This window comes from Ceratosolen solmsi, unplaced genomic scaffold (assembly GCF_000503995.2).
Source record: "Ceratosolen solmsi marchali unplaced genomic scaffold, CerSol_1.0 scaffold8, whole genome shotgun sequence".
NCBI lineage: Eukaryota > Metazoa > Arthropoda > Insecta > Hymenoptera > Agaonidae > Ceratosolen > Ceratosolen solmsi.
In genome coordinates this window covers 2,199,776-2,219,891 of record NW_011948439.1, presented here as the reverse complement: position 1 = coordinate 2,219,891, position 20,116 = coordinate 2,199,776, and the positions used below count along the sequence as shown (strand labels likewise).

Genomic DNA, 20,116 nt, shown 5'->3' with positions numbered 1-20,116 from the left:
TATATATATATATATATATATATATATATATATATATATATATCTCGCTCTCTTTGCGCCCTCGTTTTTAATTTCTCCGCAAAATAATCCGCGAGAAATCGGAACGCAACGTCCATGTAGATGTCGATGAGTAGGGTTCGGAATGCGATTAAACGGGCAAATAAAGGTCGATCGTAAGGTAGGCCTCGTTACACCAGCTTTAATTCGCATTATTATTAGATTCGCATATTATTAGAGAGTAGATTAAGACAATGCAAATGGCAATGGAGATTTTCTAAGCGATCCAACGTGCCGTCGCGACTTTTAAACGTAAAATTTTGCAGCAGCTGTATTTGAAAATTTATAGGATTTTTTTTTGTTGTTGCGCAAGCTGGTGAAAAATGTCATTAAAGCGAGCCTTATCCTAGTTCGATAACGTAGCATATGTCTCCCTCTCCCTTATCATCGTTCTCGTTAAAAAAAACTATCGATCAAACGCGCCATGATATTTGAAATACAACTTTCAACTAACCGAACGCAAAACGCAGTTAATAAAATTAACTTTGAATTTATCATAAAACAGACTGTTTGCCCTCGGTGAATATTTTTTTCAAAGCCTGGCAAATTCCGTTAGACTCGTCCGTCTCGTTTAAATATTCTTTCCATTCAAACATGTCGCCCAACTATCAACGACAGTTAAATTTAATTTTAAAAACGGTAAAATATTTATTTATTAGTTATTATCTATGTGCATATATTGTTTTTCCATGGCATTTATAGAATGTAGATGGGGGTTTTTCTACTTCTTTAAAATAGGCAAAAGTTTTATTATCGAAATATTAAATCTTAAATCTTAAAGCTTAAATGGAATATCGTCAATTTTAATATTCCAATTTAATAGTGGGAGGAAATTATAATTCTACCGTCACTTCCTATTATCCGTGCCCAAATTAAAAGATGATTAATATCAATAATATGTAATATGTCCCGTATCCCTTTGACCCATAATACATTTGCCCCATTATAAAAAAAAATGAAAGCCAATAACTGACTCTGGTTTTTATCTGTTTTTTTTTTTTTATCTTTCCATTTTTCTCTCTCTATCACGACAAAAAAAAAAAAAAAAAAAAAAAAAAAAAAAAACACACACAAACCAAACCAAACATCGTCTCAATTACCAAATCCATCATCCGACCGATCGCGCGAACCGATTTGATCGAACAAAAGGCAACCGGAGAAGAAGATCGAGTAAGTTCTAGAGTTTCTGTCGTATAATTTTTTTTTCTTCATGTTTGTCTATGTCTACTGTTTTTATTATTTTCATTATTTTTTATTTTTTATTTTTTATTTTTTTGTTATCATTTATTTATTTATTTTTATTGTCGGTCGCAGTCTTGATCGTTCGCTACCTTAAAAACTACTAGCTCTTTCTACATCATTACGGGATGTAGCACGACGATATTTCAATTACTTTTTCACTTAATCTCCAATTTTTCAATATATATATATATATATATATTTATTCTTTTAACTTGTCATATTTTCGTTTATGTTTTTTTTTTTTTTTTTTTTTTTAATTTTTGCACAAACTATTTTTTTCGATTGAATTTTTGTCCGATATAAGCATTTCTCGCTCTTAATTTTTACTTTTGTTAAAGAAAGATGAAATAACAAGTGGCAAACATCGTCGTGCTGCAACTTTGTCTATTGCTGCTATGTAAACGTTTACCTATGTCGTATAATTCTTATTTATCTATATTTTTTTACAATTTTTCTTTTGTTCTTTTGTTTAATAAATGACGCTACTTTTTTTTTTCTTCTATACTTGTCAAGTATCGTAAAATCCACTCACCTCTTTTATTATGTTACGTAGTTTTGCCGTATTTTATACTCTCGCAATAATTGCTGCTGCCTTTGCTGACGCAGACATGTTTCTTCTAGCGCAAATTAAATAAATAAAAACCTGTGGCTTATCTGCCATATTTCACAATTCGACCTCGGTCAATCTTTCGTTTTACTTAATTTTCTCTCTCTCTCTCTCTCTCTCTCTCTCTCTCTTCTTTTTTTCTTTTCTTACATTTTTCTGTACATGTCTCAATAGAAAGCAAAAGAAAACAAACAAACAAACAAACAAACGAAAAAACAAAAATAAAAGAAGAAGAAAAAAAAATCTAAATAGTAAATAGAAAAAATAATAACGACTGCTGGCCGTAACACGTGTGCGATACGATCAATAAAAACATTTATTTTTATTTGCTTAATTGAAACGTCATATAGCGCGAGAGCGACCCAAACGCAACCGTCGATACTACATTTCCTTGACATAAGTACTTACGATTACTCGTTCGTACTGTTCAGCCGTTGAGCGTTAAATCTTTACATACCTTATTTACTCTCTTACACCTACCGTACTCGTACAGTGCACAACGTCAACAAAAAAAAAAAAAAAAAATGATGAATATCACTACGAATGAGACGATTTATAAGCGCAGTTAAAGTTAAAGAGGAATGATATGCTAAGATTTGCACGTGAATATAAACGAAAAATTGAAGAACAATGAGAAGCCAAGAGAAAGGCACGCGCACTGAACAATGAAATATAAAATACCAATCATAACCGCGTGCTTTTATATAATCTTGATAATTTGTGTCGTCAGTTCACTCTTCCTTCGTATCAATTAACCTACCCGCCAGCCAACCCCACTGCTACATTATCACTCAATAACGACCAATTAATACGTTTTCTTTGTTTTCAACTTTTCCTACTATCTATCTCTTTATCTCTCGCACGCGAACACGCACGCACACCCACATGCATTTCTGCTCGCTGGCAGTACGTACTTAAACCACATTTTGTTTCTGTTGCCAATGCTCATTCTTATTCTCATGCGTAGTATATTGTATTCTTGTTATTCTTGTCAGCGCGCCTACATTAGCTCGCAGCTCGAGTCTTCCTAGGTGAAGAGCTTGTGTCGTGCGGCTTTTCTCTAAAATAATGAGGGCAGGTCACCCAACACATGCAGACTTCCGTTTATTTCCATGCGCATTACAATTGCAAATATTCACTCTAGACGTAAAAACAAAAGCAACGACGACGACAACGACAAAAGTCTCAATCTTAAGCTCCGCTTGGCTTTTACTCTAGCTCTCGTCAACAAATCGGCCACTTTACCTTAATGCAGCCATTATCCGGATATATTTATCATGATATTGGTATAATCGTAAACAAGGACTTAATCCGAGTCCAAGTTCTTTCGCTCGCCGTAGCTCAATGTTGCTCAATGTAGCGCGCGATTCATGTCGAGTGAATATAGAGCGGATAAATACGATGATTCGGCGTTATAAGCTGCAGTCTGCATAAAACGATCGACGCCAAAGTCCGCTACCATGATGATTGTGATGAATCGTAAGAGGATCACGCACAAAGTGGCATAAAATAAAGAAAGAAAAAAAAAAATTAAATACAACAAAAATAAAAGAAGAAGAAAAAAAAATCTAAATAGAAAAGTGCACAACGTCAACAAAAACAAAATTTTTAAAAAAAAAAAAGAAAGGAAAAAAAAAAAAAAAAAAAAATAAAAAATATAAAATATAAAAAAATATAAAATATATAAAAAGAATGAAAATAAAAATAAAAAAAAAAAAAAAAAAAAAAAAAAAAAAAAAAAAAAAAAAAAAAATAAAAAAAAAGATTGAAAGATAGAAAATTGAATCGTTTATAAGCAATGCGTAAATATGATAAGAGGATTTGCTTTTAAAATGCAAAAATGCACCATAATAATTGATAATGTAGACCAGGATGCGATAGACAAGCAAGCTTGCCATTGATTATTTTCCTTCAAATTTATTAACCGATCTGTACTTTCTTTTTTGTAGGGGTAGGGCGTCCCAAAAGTAAGTTGTAAAATCGTAATGTTGTTTAAATACATAAATCGTTAACATTATTCGTTATCCAGCTGCTCACAAAACAAACCTTATTTACCATCCGTCTATATTTACACAGTGGACTTCAGTGAACGAATTCTTTCTCATTCGTACCTTCGCTTTTCTCGCTCTTTAACGTACTAAAATTAGCATCCGCCGTGGGTGTTAATTATTCGGTGTATCTATTTTCGTTCGCGATTTTTTAAAAACGATCGACAAATATATACGACTCGCGCGGCATTTATAGCTCGGAATTATTTATTAAGGGGGCCATTCGATGAGGCTTTATTGATTATTCCATTGTTTTTTTTTTGTTTTTTTGTTTTTTTTTTGTTTTTTTCATTCTTTCTTTCTTTCTTCCTTTCTTTTTCATAACTTACATCCCAGTAATGCGCGTAATATTATTATTACGCTCGAGAGGCAATTAGAGAAAATTATTGTGACAAGAGAGATATTTAAATTGCTTTATATTTAACATTGGATTTAACCATTAACTAAACTCTATAGCTGGTATTACGTAAGAGCAATATGACTCTCGCACTCTCACGCACACACACGCACGCGCACACGCACGCGCACACGCTCTCTCTCTCTCTCTCTCTCTCTCTCTCTCTCTGTCATACACATACACGCACGCACGCACGCACGCACGCACGCACGCACTCTCTCTCTCTCTCTCTGTCATACACACACGCGCGCGCACACGCTCTCTCTCTCTCTCTCTCTCTCTTATTCACAAAGTCACACAACGACTCTCTCAAAAGCCATTCGAATAATTCTTGCGCACCGTATGTCACGCACCGTCACTTTACATTACAATTATAATAATAGATTGTAAATAAATTTAATCATTACGTCTTAATTACAAAAAAGTACAAAAACGTCAAAATATGAGCTATAAGGAGGTTTCGATGAAATTCACTGAAGACGCACAATAATAAAACAACACGTCTTAATGTGCCAAATGTTTAATCACCATTTCTCGTTTCTTACAACAACGTGTTCCTTTTTTTTCTGTTTGTCAATAATCATTAACGATTGAGAGTTCTTTTTATTGTTTCTATTCATATTTTATTTTATTTTTTTCTTCGGGATTTGCGTTTTTTTTTTCTCTTTTTTTTTTCTTCCTTTTTTCTCCCCCAGGCAGTTTTCATTATTGAGCTCGCGATCGTGTTTTTTTTGTAATACTGTCCGCAATCTGTGTATGTCGTGATTATGTGTCTGTACTGAGTGTGCAATGAGCAAACGTCAGACAAGTCCCCGCGGCACACTGTGTTTTGTTATATCTGTCAACTTAATAGCAGACTATAATTACAGCAATAATAATGTAAAAGGCAGCTTACAATGTATCTATACCCTCGTTATCGATCGGACATTGCGCAAGCAGACGACGATCTTCCAATTATCGAAGGTGTGAAGTGTCGATGGCATCTCCTATTGCTAGCTTTCAATATATTTGCAATAATTATTATATTGTCGAACAGAGTTTTGGAGCCAAAAATAAAAAGAAGAGCATAATATAACGTCCGTTGATGTATCGGCAAAATTAATTTCAAGCTCACTGCATATATATATATATATATATATATATATATATATATAGAGTTATTTTATTTGAAAAATATAATTATAAATATGAGAATTTTAGAATTATTTAATTCGATCGATCGTATTGTAAGAGAAAGGTACGAAATAGATGAGATGGATTAATCTCGTGAGGAACGCGCGAGATACATTATATCGTCAGAATAAATTTTTAATCTCGAATTGTAGTATTTGCCGACATTTACACTTATAGCGACATTAAACGACCAGGACTTTTGTTTTTTTTTTTTTTTTTTTTTTTTTTTTTTTTTCAATTAATGCAATTATTGTTTCACTCAAAACTCTCTCGCGTTCTGTAAAAATTTCAATTATTCGTTTTTATAAACACGAAGAATATACGAAGATGCTGAAATCGTTGGGGAAATTGCGAAAGAGTTAAGGATGATAATGCGGGTTACGCGTGTATCGTGAAGAATTCAACAATTGGCGTCGATTAATTTGTCGCGTTTTGCACTACTTAAGTTACGTGTGCGATTACGGAAAAGGTAAAATAAAATATTATCGATATTATCCACGGATAGCTCTCTTACCACCTTAAATAGTTATGGTTGAAGCTTTCATTGAATGCTACGCGAAAGTCGAAAGAAAAGCTTGTTTACCACGCTCGCTTTTTACAATTACCGCATCCCAGCGATGTCGCCGCCGGTCTCAACAACCGCGTCTAATCTAATTCTGAATTCGTGTCAAACGTTGACACAAAGTGGCCTTGGGTTGAAAATGTTAAACTCGACCGCGCGGCATCGAATTCGCCAAAATGCCTCCACCAGAGGTGGTTTCACGTTTCGCGAATATGCGAATTTCCAATCGTCAATCGTAAACAGTCGAGCCTATTGCACGTGTACGAGACAAGGCCAATCGCATTCTCTATATGTATGCGCGAGCTACTTTTTTTTATTATTTTATTCTTTTTCTTTTTCTTTTTCTCTTCTATCAATTTTCATATAATTTTTTTATTGTATGCCACTGTTTATATATATAATATCGGCTTGGGCGGGTAAAGCGCGTCCGACTCCTCGTTTCGATAACTTTCCTATCAAACCAAGCAACATTGATTATTACTCTTAGAGAAAGAGCACACTGCGAAAGAGTACATTGTGTGATGGCTTTATTAGCTCCGTAATCTTTATGTCGTATTAAAATAATCTATTTTACAAATTAATGCCGGAGTTGGTGCTTTGCCGACGAATGCCAGTTTTCGTTGTTGTAATATTGTCGCTTTATTCGCGTTCTCGTGCTCCTCGGGAATATGAATCTACGAGGGCGCAATGCCAAAGAATATTATAAACGACAACGATCCCCCTCCTCACCACTCCATAATCACGCAAAAGTCTCGCAAGCCTATATCAAGCACGGCCTCAGCCTCTGTGAAGTCGATTGTTTATTAATATTACTTTTAAACCAGCTCTAAAGCTTAATTTATTCAACTTTTGTTTCTAATTTTTTTTTTTTTTTTTTTTTTTTTTTAATTTTTATTATTTTTTTTTTTCTTCTTCATAACTTTGTTCTTTGTATGTCTATTATATTTGTATCTGAACGTGCTTGCACGTCGTTCACAATACAATGCAATATGCCTGTGTCTTTCTGTGTGCCTGTGTACTTGTCCGTTATGTCCGTTGTCCGTCCGCTTGTCCGCGTCACACCGATGGTTTAAAATGAAAGTGGAGGGGATGTGAAGGATTGCGAAGAGGACGGGGGAGGGGGGAGGGGGAAGAGGATTTCAAAAGAAAAAGGTAGAAATAGTAAATGAAAGAAAAAATGGGGAAAAAGGATGCGATGTGAGAGATGAAAGTATTGCATTGACGAGGAGAGGCGGACGTTTGTACGCGGCGACGGGTGCAGCGGTTAAATAGACCAAAGTCCACTCGATGGCGAAACTAAAGAGAGTTACTTTTGTTGTTTTCGCTCACCTCGTATCCAGGGATTCCGGTGAAAATGTCGAGTTTATGAGGGTAAGCTATATATTTTTGTTCTTGTTGTTGTTGTTGTTGTTGTTGTCATTATACACGGAGAGAAATTGCTCATTAAAATAAGCGTGAGAGGAGGAGCGGTCGAGATGGTAATCGTACATTTTCCAAAACGCTTTTTTTCTTTTTTTCTTTTTTTCTTTTTTTTTTTTTTTCTTTTTTTTTTTGCACTTTATCTCGTCAATTTATTTTTAGCACCTTTTTTTTTTTGTTTTCATTGTTTTTTTAATTCGCGTGAAAACTATTCATTGAGCTTTTATTATTACTTTACGACTTTCGGGGCCAAGTAATGTCTCGTGAATTTTTGGCAAAACGATAATTGGGCGCCTAATAACCAGAAGAACAAATGGCCAACGATCAAAGACTCCACGTTGCACAGCAACGAACGATAAATGTAAAAAAAATCTCATTTTTGAAAAAAGATCTCATGTCATCGGGTGAAATTTTGTTGAAGAAAAAAAAAAAAAAAAAACATACGCCGAGTAAATTAGAAAACACTGGCTTTATTTATAATCGTTGTAAGATGTTAAAGTAACGAGGGCTCCGTGACGTTTGAACGCACATTACGCTGTCGAGATTTTAAAATCATAGCCGATGATATTTTCATGAGGAAAACATCTCCGTGATATTAGCGTTGTGTACGAATGATCGAAATTCTTAATTTATTCGTCGACAGAGGCAGGAACAGAAGAGAAGCGACCTCGACGAACAACTGAAGGAATATATTTCGGAATGGAGAAAACAGAGAGCAAAGGAGGAGGAAGAACTGAAGCGCCTCAAGGTACGCGTTAGCTTATTTATTTTTCTTCTGCGACGAGAGTGACGGGCTCGCACAATAATTTTCGCATTTCATGGCGAAAATATATATATATATATATATATATATATATATATTACTATCGGTTATGAATGAAGGAATGGCGAGACTCTTCTCCACATTCTCGTGATTCGCGTATGTACGATAATCGTAATTCTTCGAAGATCAGCATATGCGATGTAATTTTTTACGGAACGTATAAGTCTGTATGGGCGCTCGATCGCCGGCTACTCAATCGTAATTGATCGCCATTGATCGGAATTTAATTACATACCGTATTATGTACGTTCATAGGAGAAGCAGGCGAAACGCAAGATCTCGCGTGCCGAAGAAGAGAAGCGATTGGCCCAAAAGAAGAAGGAGGAGGAGGAGCGCCGCCAACGTGAAATTGGTAATATTCCCGCGCCTAATTATCATTACCCCTGCGAGGCTCTTGCATTGGCTCGTCAAACTCATAATGTCCTTTATTATTACAGAGGAGAAGAAACAGCGAGATATCGAAGAGAAGAGAAGGTAAGCAATTGATAATCCGTCGACATTAACGTATCGTGGGATGACGCGAAACTTGTTGCAGACGTTTGGAAGAGTCCGAGAAGAAGCGCCAGGCTATGATGCAGGCAATGAAGGACCAGGCGAGCAAGAAAGGACCCAACTTCACCATTACGAAAAAAGACCTATCCGTTAGTACGATGACTGTATAATGACATAAGCCTAACATTATTAAGATTCTTAGAAAGTTTACCGGTTTTAGCCGATGACGCGCTCTTGCCACTTTTCTTACTACCTTACTTTTGTCACTTCCATAAAAAAAATTCTCACATCGTTATGAAAGCCAAAATATTAATGGCAAAATTGTCGTTAATGCAAATTCGAGCTTAATTTAATGATAAGTGCTTGTTTCGACGTGCGTTAAAATCCAATTGCCAGCATTCGTTGTCCATAAATTATGTGGATAATTAATTCAAGAGCGAAAGTGTCAAGCGCAACCCGACGCGACAGCTTTCAAATTACCTTCTCGCGCTTAATCGATATCGATAATAGACGTAACGTAATAAACCTTGGTTATATACACGCTATTACTCGTAATTTTTAATACGAAACGGTGGGTGACTTCTTTAGGGAAATCTCTCGTCGGCACAATTAGAACGCAACAAGACGAAAGAGCAGCTGGAGGAGGAGAAGAAAATCTCTCTAAGCATCCGTATTAAACCATTGGATATCGAAGGTCTTGGCATTGATAAATTACGTAATAAAGCTACCGATCTTTGGGAAGCCATCGTTAAGCTTGAAACCGAAAAATACGATCTTGAGGAGCGCCAAAAGCGTCAAGATTATGACGTGAGTATCATGTTTTACTTGAAACAAAATTTCGTCCCCATGCCCGTGCATAATAAGAGTTTTCGTAATATTTGCTTTTAGCTGAAAGAGTTGAAGGAAAGACAAAAGCAGCAGCTCAGGCACAAGGCCCTCAAAAAGGGTCTTGACCCCGAAGCTCTTACAGGCAAATATCCCGTATGTATTTACATTTTTTCTTTTCTTTCATATATATATATATATATATATATATATATATATACATACATACATACTAGATTAAATTAATTGTTTGCTTGCTTTATTAGTTACAGTTGATAATTCCTCCAAATAGATATTTTTACATAATTTTTGAAAATTATAGTATCTTATTATTATTATTATTATTATTATTATTAATATTATTATTATTTTATTTTGATAAAAAAAAGTAATAGTAATTCGTTTAATATTAAGTCGATTCAAACGCGAACATTTCTATGCTTTGCAACAAGTTTGTAAACATATTTACAACGAGCAATATATCAACGTTGATAATAGAAAAGTAACTTAATTAATTTAACTTAATTAATTTTCTCACATTTTCCAGTGAGTTGTAAAAATATAAAATAGAGATTTCCTGATTAAAATTTAATGCAATTACGAATGTTATTCAATGGGCGCATTTATGCCTGATAATTTGTGAATCGCAGTTCACCTTTATCGTTTAAAATGGAGTCTAATTTATTTGATCGTATTTTGAGCAAAAAATAATATTATTATATTGATTTTATATAATAATTATAATTGACGTAAAAATTGATGTTATTGAGTCGTGATGTATAGCAAAGTATTTGTAAATTTCTAAATAATTTCCATGACTACGATTTAATAATGAAACTAAATCTTAATAAAGGACTCGATCGGATTATCGTATAATTAATGACAAAATTATCGCCGTACTATTAAATATCAAACCTTAACGATAATCAAAAGAATTATAATTAATTGCTAATAAACATAATTCATTAACATGGTACATTGCCATCGTTCTACTGCTATTAATGATTATTATTTTTAGCATAAAGAGTTTGGCATAATAAGAGGTTCGGCCCACTCTTCTGCTTATATTTAATTCTACTTAAACTTTTCTCTCCTTTTTCAGCCCAAAATCCAAGTTGCTTCAAAATATGAACGTCGCGTGGATACTAGGTCTTATGACGATAAGAAGAAACTATTCGAAGGCGTGAGTATTCCTCTTCTTTTCTTTTCCCTTCTTTATCTCATCGTAAGCGAGACAATTTATCGCAACAAAAACAAAAACAAAAACAAAAACCAAAAACAAAACAAAACAAAATAAAAATACGATTGATGACGATTACACTTTAAAACTTCGTTCCTCGGCTCGCCGAGAGTGGGGGATAGACATATCAGTGTCGGTGGTTTTCGCAACGATTGACACTATGAATAATGGTAACGGACACAAACAGACATCACACAGATTTCACATAACCTTGGATATATAAATTTATAAACGCAAGGATGTATTGGCTTGAATCGCAGGGCTATAATACGCTTTATGCGGAATACCATGAGAAACTTTGGAAACAGAGAGCGGAACAGTTCATGAAACGCACCAAAAGTGAGTCTGACCACGTTCCCACCGCACAACGACAAAATTACCGTTCACCTCGACTACTCCACGTATTTCTGATTTTTCCCCTTTTATTGATACGTCCACACTTAAAAATTTAACGCCACAACATTATATCCTCGGAAATAAATGCCTGTGACAAAAATTTGTCCCCCAGTGACTGACAAAAATGAAGAATCGATAATTAAAGGAATGCGTGTCATGCCCCGGTTGTCTTTATCTTTGATTGATTTTCATTTGACAGACCTTTATACAATAATATTAATAACGATGATGTTTTTGTTGATAATGATATAAAGCCCAATCTGCACACCTTCCCTTATCTCCTTTAAACGATCGAGATCAAGATGATCAAGGTGCGAGTGCAGAAAAGAAAAAAAAATTATATGTGAAATGGCTCCTGTGTCGATCCTAGCATGCTATGTTTTTGTCCTTTGTTGTTGCAGGGCTTGACGGAAGCGCAGAAAGAGTCAACGGAGAAAAATTGGACCCAGCAGAAAGAACAATTCCTTGGCCGTCAAAAAGGTATATTTACATATATGTGTGCGTGCGTGTGCGTATATGTGTGCGCGCGCGCGTGTGTGTGTGTGCATGCATGCATGCATTTATGCATATATGTATGTATGTATGTATGTATGTATGTATGTATGTATGTATGTATGTATGTATGTATGTATGTATGTATGTATGTATGTATGTATGTATGTATGTATGTATGTATGTATGTATGTATGTATGTATGTATGTATGTATGTATGTATGTATGTATGTATGTATGTATGTATGTATGTATGTATGTATGTATGTATGTATGTATGTATGTATGTATGTATGTATGTATGTATAGATACATAACGTTTGCCGTGATATTTGAAAACCAATTCCACTCGTAACAGAAACCAAAAAATGATAATGTTTTTCTATAACCGATTTCCTAATATTCCTACAACAAAGAAATCTTTCTTCGCTCCTTCAATTCTTCCATCGACTCCTGAATGGGGAGGTGCGTCAAATTGTCGAAGAGCCGAAAATTCATCATAATATAATAGGTCATTAACTTATAAGCGCGGTTCCTTTCTCTCTCTCTCTCTCTCTCTCTCTCTCTCTCTTTCGAACGGTAAAAGAATTCTGAAATTTGCTCTTTTAAATAGCAAAATCTCACGAAGCGCCGAGTTTGTTCGCTATAAAATTATGGGCGAAAGTAAATGGTCGTTAAAGTTCCTTCTAGCAAAAGCACACCCATTTCGGAGTTATGGGGGTGGGGTTTGGTTGGGGATGATATGTGCGCAAGTGGCTGTGTAAGTGTGCGTGCGTGCGTGCGTGCGTGAATTTATGTTTGTATGTGTATGCGTGTGAGGGTAGGGGGCATCATAAACTCGTTTAACCGTTCCCGTACAATCTTTGTCCTGTAAAATAAATAGCGAAGCTGCCGAAGTGGTTCGGTGAAAGGCCGGGTAAGAAGGCCGGCGATCCAGAGTCGCCGGAAGGTGAGGAAGACGTAAAGGCCGCGGCCGACGACGACCTCGAGGAGCCTCAGTTCGACGAGGACGAAGAGGAGGAGGGTAGCGAGAACCAGGAGGAGGAAGAGGAGGAAGAAGAGGAGGAGGAGGACGAGGAGGAGGAGGAGGAGGAGGAAGAGGAGGAAGAGGAAGAGGAGGAGGAGGAAGAGGAGGAGGAGTAAATATCGGGACGGAATGCAAAGCGTGACTTCTTCAACTGAACGTGTATTTACGAGCATCGACAACGCTAATGTCACAATATTTCGTCCGAGGAGCCAAATTTTATTTATCGAATTTCTACATTCGCAGCACCAGCATCTCTCTCCTCTATTATTCTACTTATTATTACTATATTATTATTGTACATGTCATAAATGCTGCACGATAAACGCGTCGCTATATACATATACATATACATATATATACATATATATATATATATATATATATATATATATATATATATATATGTGTGTGTGTGTGTGTGTGTGTGTATAATTATCTCTTTTCACTCTTCCGTATTTAATATACCGGGTGTAAGCATTGTTACACTTTTTCAAATGTAATGACTTTCGCAACGTGCGCAGGAAAAATAAAAAAGAAAAATTTGAAAATAGTAAAAATATCAGCAACTCACTGAATAAAACTACTTGATTGCTATTACTGTCCTCTATTATTGTTGTACTACTACTCATCAATTCTCTACTTCTACATCTACTTCTACTTCTATCTTATTTATGATTACAAATAATAAAATAATTATTATAATGATAATGTACGCAGGGAAGCACATACATTATTAAAATAAAACCATCTATCAGCTCATTTATCACGGATGATAATGTACGCAGGGAAGCACATACATTATTAAAATAAAACCATCTATCAGCTCATTTATCACGGACCAAGCTGTTTTAGTTATTATTATTATTATTATTATTATTATTATTATTATCATTATTCCACTATTGAGCTTACTACTCGAACAATGATACTACATAAGTATTTAAATCGTTGAAAAGACAAAACGAAGGAAAAATTTTATATATAAAATCAAGTTAAACGATGAAACTGATCGTGAATAATAGAAATGCTTAAAGGAGACTAAATCTCAAACTTTGAGACAAAATTATGTTTAGTTTTTCTCAATCGCCACTCAATATTTATTCATTCAATTATTGCAAAGCTATAATATTCCATGAAGAATTAACTTGGTATTGCCACTCTGTAATAATGATTCAACAAGTTTATCCATTTATTATTATTGTTGTTGTTGTTGTTGTTGTTGTTGTTGTTGTTGTTGTTGTTGTTATTCACAAAATAAATAGATGAAGCCAAAGTGGAAAAATAATTAAGTAAACAGTATGTACGTACATGACTACATGAATAGTACGTAGAAGGATATAGTAATGTATATATATCCTTAATAGAATGGAACATATATATTTGTGTCGGTTTGACCCAACATGTGTCTGTTATGAAAGTTTCGTCCAAGTATTGTCAATAGTTAGCTTCACTCGATTATAAAAGATGTAAACATTTCAAAAGCATTGCAACATATATTAATGAATAATATAATAATTAAGCACCTAAATACAATATATTTAATGACTTGGTTTTACATTCGGTTTTGCAACATAATCAACGGATAAATTCTTTCAAGTGAAATGATAATGAGCGATAAGAGTGGAGTAAATTTGAAAGTCGTATCTCCTCTGGCTAATCTCTCGGCTAATTCAGCAGTGATATTGTCAGGACGATGCACATCAACACCAAAGGATTCGACTCAGCTTTCAATGAACGATTTAAAGTCAGATTTCGATTCAATAAAAGAAAATACTCAGCCATATTTGAGTTTGAATCGCATGATTAATTTTGCACCAGTGCCGATTTTCGGTAAGTATATTGTAGAATCGATCGATTAATTCAGAAGGCAAGCCCGACCTTTATTAAAAATAATGGCCATTCTTGAGAAATGTTAATGTGCCTTTAGAGTCGCGTAAGCCAATATGTAGTCAATATTTTGAAAAATCTTCGAATCTTCTGTATTTATATTTCATTAAAGCAGCTCTAATGAAATAGCAAGAACAGAATGTTGCCAATTTCCGCACATATTGTGCAAATATTTTATAAAATATTCATACGACATTATTAGCAGAGTGCTATAAGAAAGCATTAATTCGCAAATTCTTCGTTTAAAATATTTCAATCAAATGATAAACAATTATTTTACGAATGTCTATGTATAGGTCGTCGAAATTTGCAGTTGTTGAATAACTGTATAAATAAAGATCCAAGTTTGCAGTACGTATTTTTATTTATTTATTTATTTATTTATTTATTTATTTTTTTTTTGTTTTGTTTTTAATTGCATTAATAATTAATACGCATATTAATAGAGTTAAATTTTTTAAAGATCTCCCGAAGCTGTGAAATCATTACTTCAAAATGAAAACAGTCTCTTTACCTATGTAATAACGAATTCTCTTCTTATTTAACTTGTCAACCAATTAAATGACGTGAAATTGTAGCTTTTTGCTTTGTTCGATATTACAGTTGACCGAGACAAATGTTAACGACGAATGTGTCGATATAAAAAAGCAATATTCCGAAGAAAGTTCTGCGAGTATAACTTATCAAATAAGGCAAGAGATTAAAAGGAATAAGAATAAGAATTCGGTAAGATAAATACTTTATAATAATAAAATAGTTTAAATATAACATATTTCTCACGAGTAAATGGTTCTTAAACGTAAAAATCGTTGCAGAAGAATACTAAACGAAATTTGGAAGTCTTTCGAGTAATTCCATTGAAAAAACCTAATTATTTTACCGTAAATTCATTTAAATACTTTTTTTTTTGTTTTACATACGTTGAAAGTAATAAAAGTAATGATTTTTTTCCTCAGTCAAAGAAGAAAAGATTGAGCCATTACAAAGCTAAAGTATCGGTATTCAAAGTAAGTCCGAGAACTCCGAGAGCGCCTAGACTCTTGACAGCCATAAGAGCAGAATTTAAACAGAATCGTCAACGATTGCATAAAGGGAATGAGAAAATAGGCAATACCCCAAAGTTTCCCATTTCAAGCGAGAAGATATGTCAGAAGGAGAGAGGCAACAAAGACAAAAACAAGCTAGATATTATTTCAAAGAATAACAATAAAGTGTCGACACATGTTATAGATACAAAAAACGGCAACATAATTCCTTCAACAGAGTCGCATAAAAAAGAAGAAACAGAAATTCACAAATCTAATAAATTGAAGGTATTGATTGGTCTCGTACCATTATAATTGTACAATATTATTAGATAAGAGAAAAGGGAAAAGAATGAAAGCGCTCGATATAATAATAACTGTATAAGAAATTAAAAATTCTGTGACTTTAACAAATTTAATTCCCTCGTTTGTTGCATTTACGTTTCGTCAAAGTATATAAAACATTTTTTCAATCGCTAATAAAGCGTAATATATCTTCTTTTTTTCTTCATCTTTATCTTCTGTTTTTTTTTTTTTTTTTTTTTTTTTTTTTCCAAATAAACTTGATGCCTCCCAGTTAAAGCACTACAATCGTAAAGAAGATGCTTTTTTTTTTTTTTTTATTAACCGCGATAAATTTTTAATTGAAATACAAATCGATATAAAAAATCTTGTTCGAAAAAAGAATCGCTTATAAAATGTTTACTAATTTTTAAATTTAAATACTCGATAAATTATGTATTATATGCAGACTATTGTTTAAATAAAAATTTTAACTAGATAATTATTCGAATCATCTAGCCACCAACCTTTAAAACCTTAATTGTTGCTTCCTTTATTACTTGTAAGTAGTTGTAATTTAGAGTTGATGTTAGTTTAATGCTTTTTAAAAGGTATTTCTCGTTGTTCGACTTAAGCCTCATGTACTCCTGTCTTTTTAAATAAATTCTATTCGATGTTGCAGAAAATTAAGGAAGAGACTAAGCACCAAACAGATGATGCAAGAAAATTAACACTTTTTAAAGCTCGACCGATACGTAAATATGTGCCTTTGCCAACTGTGAAAAAACGGATTATAACGATTCCACTGTCACCGAAAATAGGTAAACGTAAAACTTCCAGCACTCGCCGCCATTGTTGCATCGATGTTTGATATCGCTCAAGTATAATGTGCATTGAATTAACTTACTTTTATGTGATATATTAAGTTTATTAATTATAACGGACTTGTTGTGCATAGTCGAGAAAATATAATATTAGTTTTAATGTAATAAATTCGAAGAATACGTTAAACGAGCAAATGTTTTTCTACATTTAAAATACATAGTTTATTTATATTTATAATAACGTAATATAACAGACTTTTTGTAAATGGTCTAAATAATTGTATATTATTATTATTCTATTTTATTTATTATTATTTTTTTTTATTTAATAAATTCGAAAAATACTTTTACGTTAAACGAGTAAATATTTTATTTATTTATAATAACGTAATATTGTATTTTCACATGGCTAAGTTTATTATGAGAGGAGGGTAAAAAAAAAAAAAAAAAAAAAAGCAATATATGTGTGTATAAGTATTTTAATAAATTCGCACAAAGGGCAAAATGTATGAAATTATTGTCTAGTTTTATTAGGACAAAAGAGAAAGACCATACATAATTATTACATGTATATTCTTGATGGATTGTACACTACATATTCAAAAAGAATTTTATTTGTGTCGAAAAATGGTAAAATTTTATTTAAAAATATACGGTAAAATTTGCATTTGAATTATCATTGGCGAGGTGCCTTAAACATATCAAGCAAAACATATTTTGTACGTCAATTATTAAACTCTTTAATCTCGCAATAAAAGCATCGTAAAACAGACTTAAGCGAATAATTAACATAAAAATATTCATTAAGCAGTTAAACAAAAAGCAAAACCATGATTTTCTTTTTATTAAAATCGTGTGTGTGTGTGTGTGTGTGTGTGTGTGTGTGTGCGCGCGCGCGCGCGCGTGTGCGTGCGTGTGTGTATATAAGGCAAATTTGTGTTTACACAAATCTATTCAACATCTACGATATAGCCGCAATTTACATAATATAATAAAACTTTATAACAATGCACATAAAATTTTAAAGCACTGCGGTTACTTTCCATTATCATATACATATAGTTGGTGCCTAATCACAAAATTGAGTGATTAAAATTATATTGGAAATATTACTCTCGTAATTATTCGATAAATGCATGACTATGACACGAGTCGGATTTGTATAGTAATATCTGGCTAAATTTGACTACAGAGATCAAAATTGGAATGTGTTGGTCACAAAGTTATTAAAAATACTTTTTTTTTTTTTAAATATAATATTAAGTACATATTTGCAAAGTCATACTTTTAATACTGTGACGAAAATGATAAAAATTTTACAATTTTACAAGTAATTTCGAATCTTTATTTACACAAATCTAAAGTAATTCTCTAAGCCGATTTCATCGTTATGGAAAGTAGTATCTTTAAAATTTTTAAAAAAAAAAAAAAAAAAAAAAAAAAAAAAAAACTGCATAATCTTGTAAATAAAGATGAATTTTCTTAAATACATTTCGACTCGCTTTATATTTCAACTAATCTCACTACCTTTTATAAAATGATGATTTTTTACTTGGTAAAAAATGGAGAACAGTCTTTGCCGCACCAACGTAAGTGAATTGTTTCTTCTTCTTCTCCTTCTTCTTCTTCTTCTTCTTCTTCTTCTTCTTCTTCTTCTTTTATTTTAAGGCACGTTTTAATTTCTTTACTTGTGGCAAATGTTTCGAAATATTTGTTAAATCAGGCCACGTTTCCTCGTGCCGGGTTGTTCCCTGCGATAGATAATATATATATATATATATATATATATATATATATATATATATATATATATATATGAATGTATATACATACGTATTTATGTCGTAGAAATTCCAGTCTTTTAAAATATTTGAAAAATTGGTCAATTTGGAAGAGATTTCGTGTATCGTAGCTTCAACAATATGGAAAGAAATCTTCATTTCATAAATATTGATGAGTAGACTGCCTTTCATGAAACATGGCACACAATGCACTGGAGCCCAAGTTTTCAATAACTAACTCATTGCAGCTTCATCGTTCATTCGAAGATTGCAATTTCTAGCTACAAATTAATAATAAAACTGTAGGTGGAGAAGCAATGGTAGCACCAGCAAGGAAAGTAAGCTTGTTCAGCATGGCATCGATAGCTCGCTGATTTTACAATAATGCAGCATCACCGTGCCTTCGTTGGATGCAAAGCTCAAACTGACAATATATTCAGCAACTCTGTTATAAATAGTAATACTACGTCGCGGATTCTTTTACGTTATGCTAGCAGGTGAACGCATGGGAGCCTTTAAGGGCTTACAATTGGGTTGTGATGACTGTCTTGCGAGTTATTACGGTGTGCTTTGCAGGACTCTGAGTAGTCGTTGGAGCTTGAGGTGGATCTGCAACCAACCAGGGACTAATATCTGATGCTGCTGGTCCATTATCCTATTAACAGGTTGAAAAGCAGTAATTTTATAAATAAGCAAGATTGCGTCGGTGGGTTTTTTTTTTTTTTTTTTTTTTTTTTTTTTTTTTAACAAGATAAGTATTGTGTGCGCGACGAGACGCATGATGTTTTGCTCGTTGATCTATTGACGGTCAATTTGTGAATTCTTATAGTGTGAAAATGTAAAAGGAGATGAAGCAATTGTTTTCTTGGCTCTCTAAGGTGGCACGTGGCAAGTGGCAAGTGTCAATAGTCGTGAATTTCGACTAAGAAATTATTACTCGATTATAACCAATCTCGCTCATTTGACCGACCTTTAAAAGCAAAATATCCGAGCAAATAATATTATTACGATTTTAAAATTTACTTATTACGAAATTATCAAAATATAGCAAAAAAACAAAAAACAACAGCAACAAAATGGATAATCTACATAAATGAAAAAACTTCGCTGAAGCGTCCTCGATACCCGACTAACTTCAGACAAACTTTTTTCTCGTGGCTACGAAAACATCACACAAGACAATAATTCACATGTTTGGCTAGGAAATATATATTAACAACATCATTAAACAAACGAATGCGCAAGCCATAATAAATCTTACTTGATGCGTAAGGGTCGTCGTAGTCGTCTGTATTTCCTCTGTCTTCACAACTCTCGTCCCATTCACGCATGGGCCATCTGCCTTATCTTCCGCAACAACGTCCTCGATAACTGACGTTTTCGTAATCGGGGTCGGGCTTAGATCATTAGCAAAAGGATTGAGCAATCCTAAAAATGGATTCGAATCTATGAACGGATTTGTGTTGACTTTCTTCTCGTCCGTTGTCGCTGCAGCTGCCGAGGCAACCGCTGAACC

General features: G+C 33.5%; 3 protein-coding genes across 6 annotated transcripts in view; 2 read left to right on the top strand and 1 right to left on the bottom strand.

Annotated features, from left to right (window-relative positions):
* Positions 1-13,150, top strand: part of TpnT (troponin T, skeletal muscle) — a 17,348-nt gene extending 4,198 nt beyond the window's left edge. Inside the window, exons 1-12 of one of the 4 annotated variants that reach the window (XM_011503670.1) lie at positions 1,183-1,227; positions 3,856-3,873; positions 7,427-7,457; positions 8,149-8,253; positions 8,584-8,680; positions 8,766-8,802; positions 8,864-8,969; positions 9,409-9,627; positions 9,709-9,801; positions 10,748-10,828; positions 11,683-11,761; positions 12,658-13,150. In XM_011503670.1, coding sequence (XP_011501972.1) covers positions 7,452-7,457; positions 8,149-8,253; positions 8,584-8,680; positions 8,766-8,802; positions 8,864-8,969; positions 9,409-9,627; positions 9,709-9,801; positions 10,748-10,828; positions 11,683-11,761; positions 12,658-12,917 — 1,083 coding nt within the window. In that variant the 5' untranslated portion in view covers positions 1,183-1,227; positions 3,856-3,873; positions 7,427-7,451 and the 3' untranslated portion in view covers positions 12,918-13,150. Of the gene's footprint in view, positions 1-1,174; positions 1,228-3,855; positions 3,874-7,426; positions 7,458-8,148; positions 8,254-8,583; positions 8,681-8,765; positions 8,803-8,863; positions 8,970-9,408; positions 9,628-9,708; positions 9,802-10,747; positions 10,829-11,682; positions 11,762-12,657 lie in introns of those variants that run through there. The other 3 variants (XM_011503667.1, XM_011503671.1, XM_011503668.1) reach the window with 3 other exon arrangements.
* Positions 13,151-14,091: 941 nt separating this feature from the next.
* Positions 14,092-16,028, top strand: LOC105365539 (uncharacterized). The gene is made up of 5 exons (XM_011503732.1): positions 14,092-14,631; positions 14,985-15,039; positions 15,152-15,206; positions 15,292-15,414; positions 15,645-16,028. The coding sequence occupies exons 1-5, from the start codon at positions 14,403-14,405 to the stop codon at positions 16,026-16,028; spliced, it is 846 nt and encodes a 281-aa protein (XP_011502034.1). The 5' UTR covers positions 14,092-14,402.
* A 2,613-nt stretch (positions 16,029-18,641) lies between these two features.
* The window catches only part of yrt (erythrocyte membrane protein band 4.1-like yurt), a 4,449-nt gene continuing 2,974 nt past the window's right edge, over positions 18,642-20,116 (bottom strand). The window contains exons 6-7 of the mRNA XM_011503666.1: positions 19,862-20,116; positions 18,642-19,255 (exon numbers count right to left, since the gene is read on the bottom strand). The exon at positions 19,862-20,116 is cut by the window's right edge and continues 243 nt beyond it. Coding sequence (XP_011501968.1) covers positions 19,124-19,255; positions 19,862-20,116 — 387 coding nt within the window. The 3' untranslated portion in view covers positions 18,642-19,123. The remainder of the gene's footprint in view (positions 19,256-19,861) is intronic.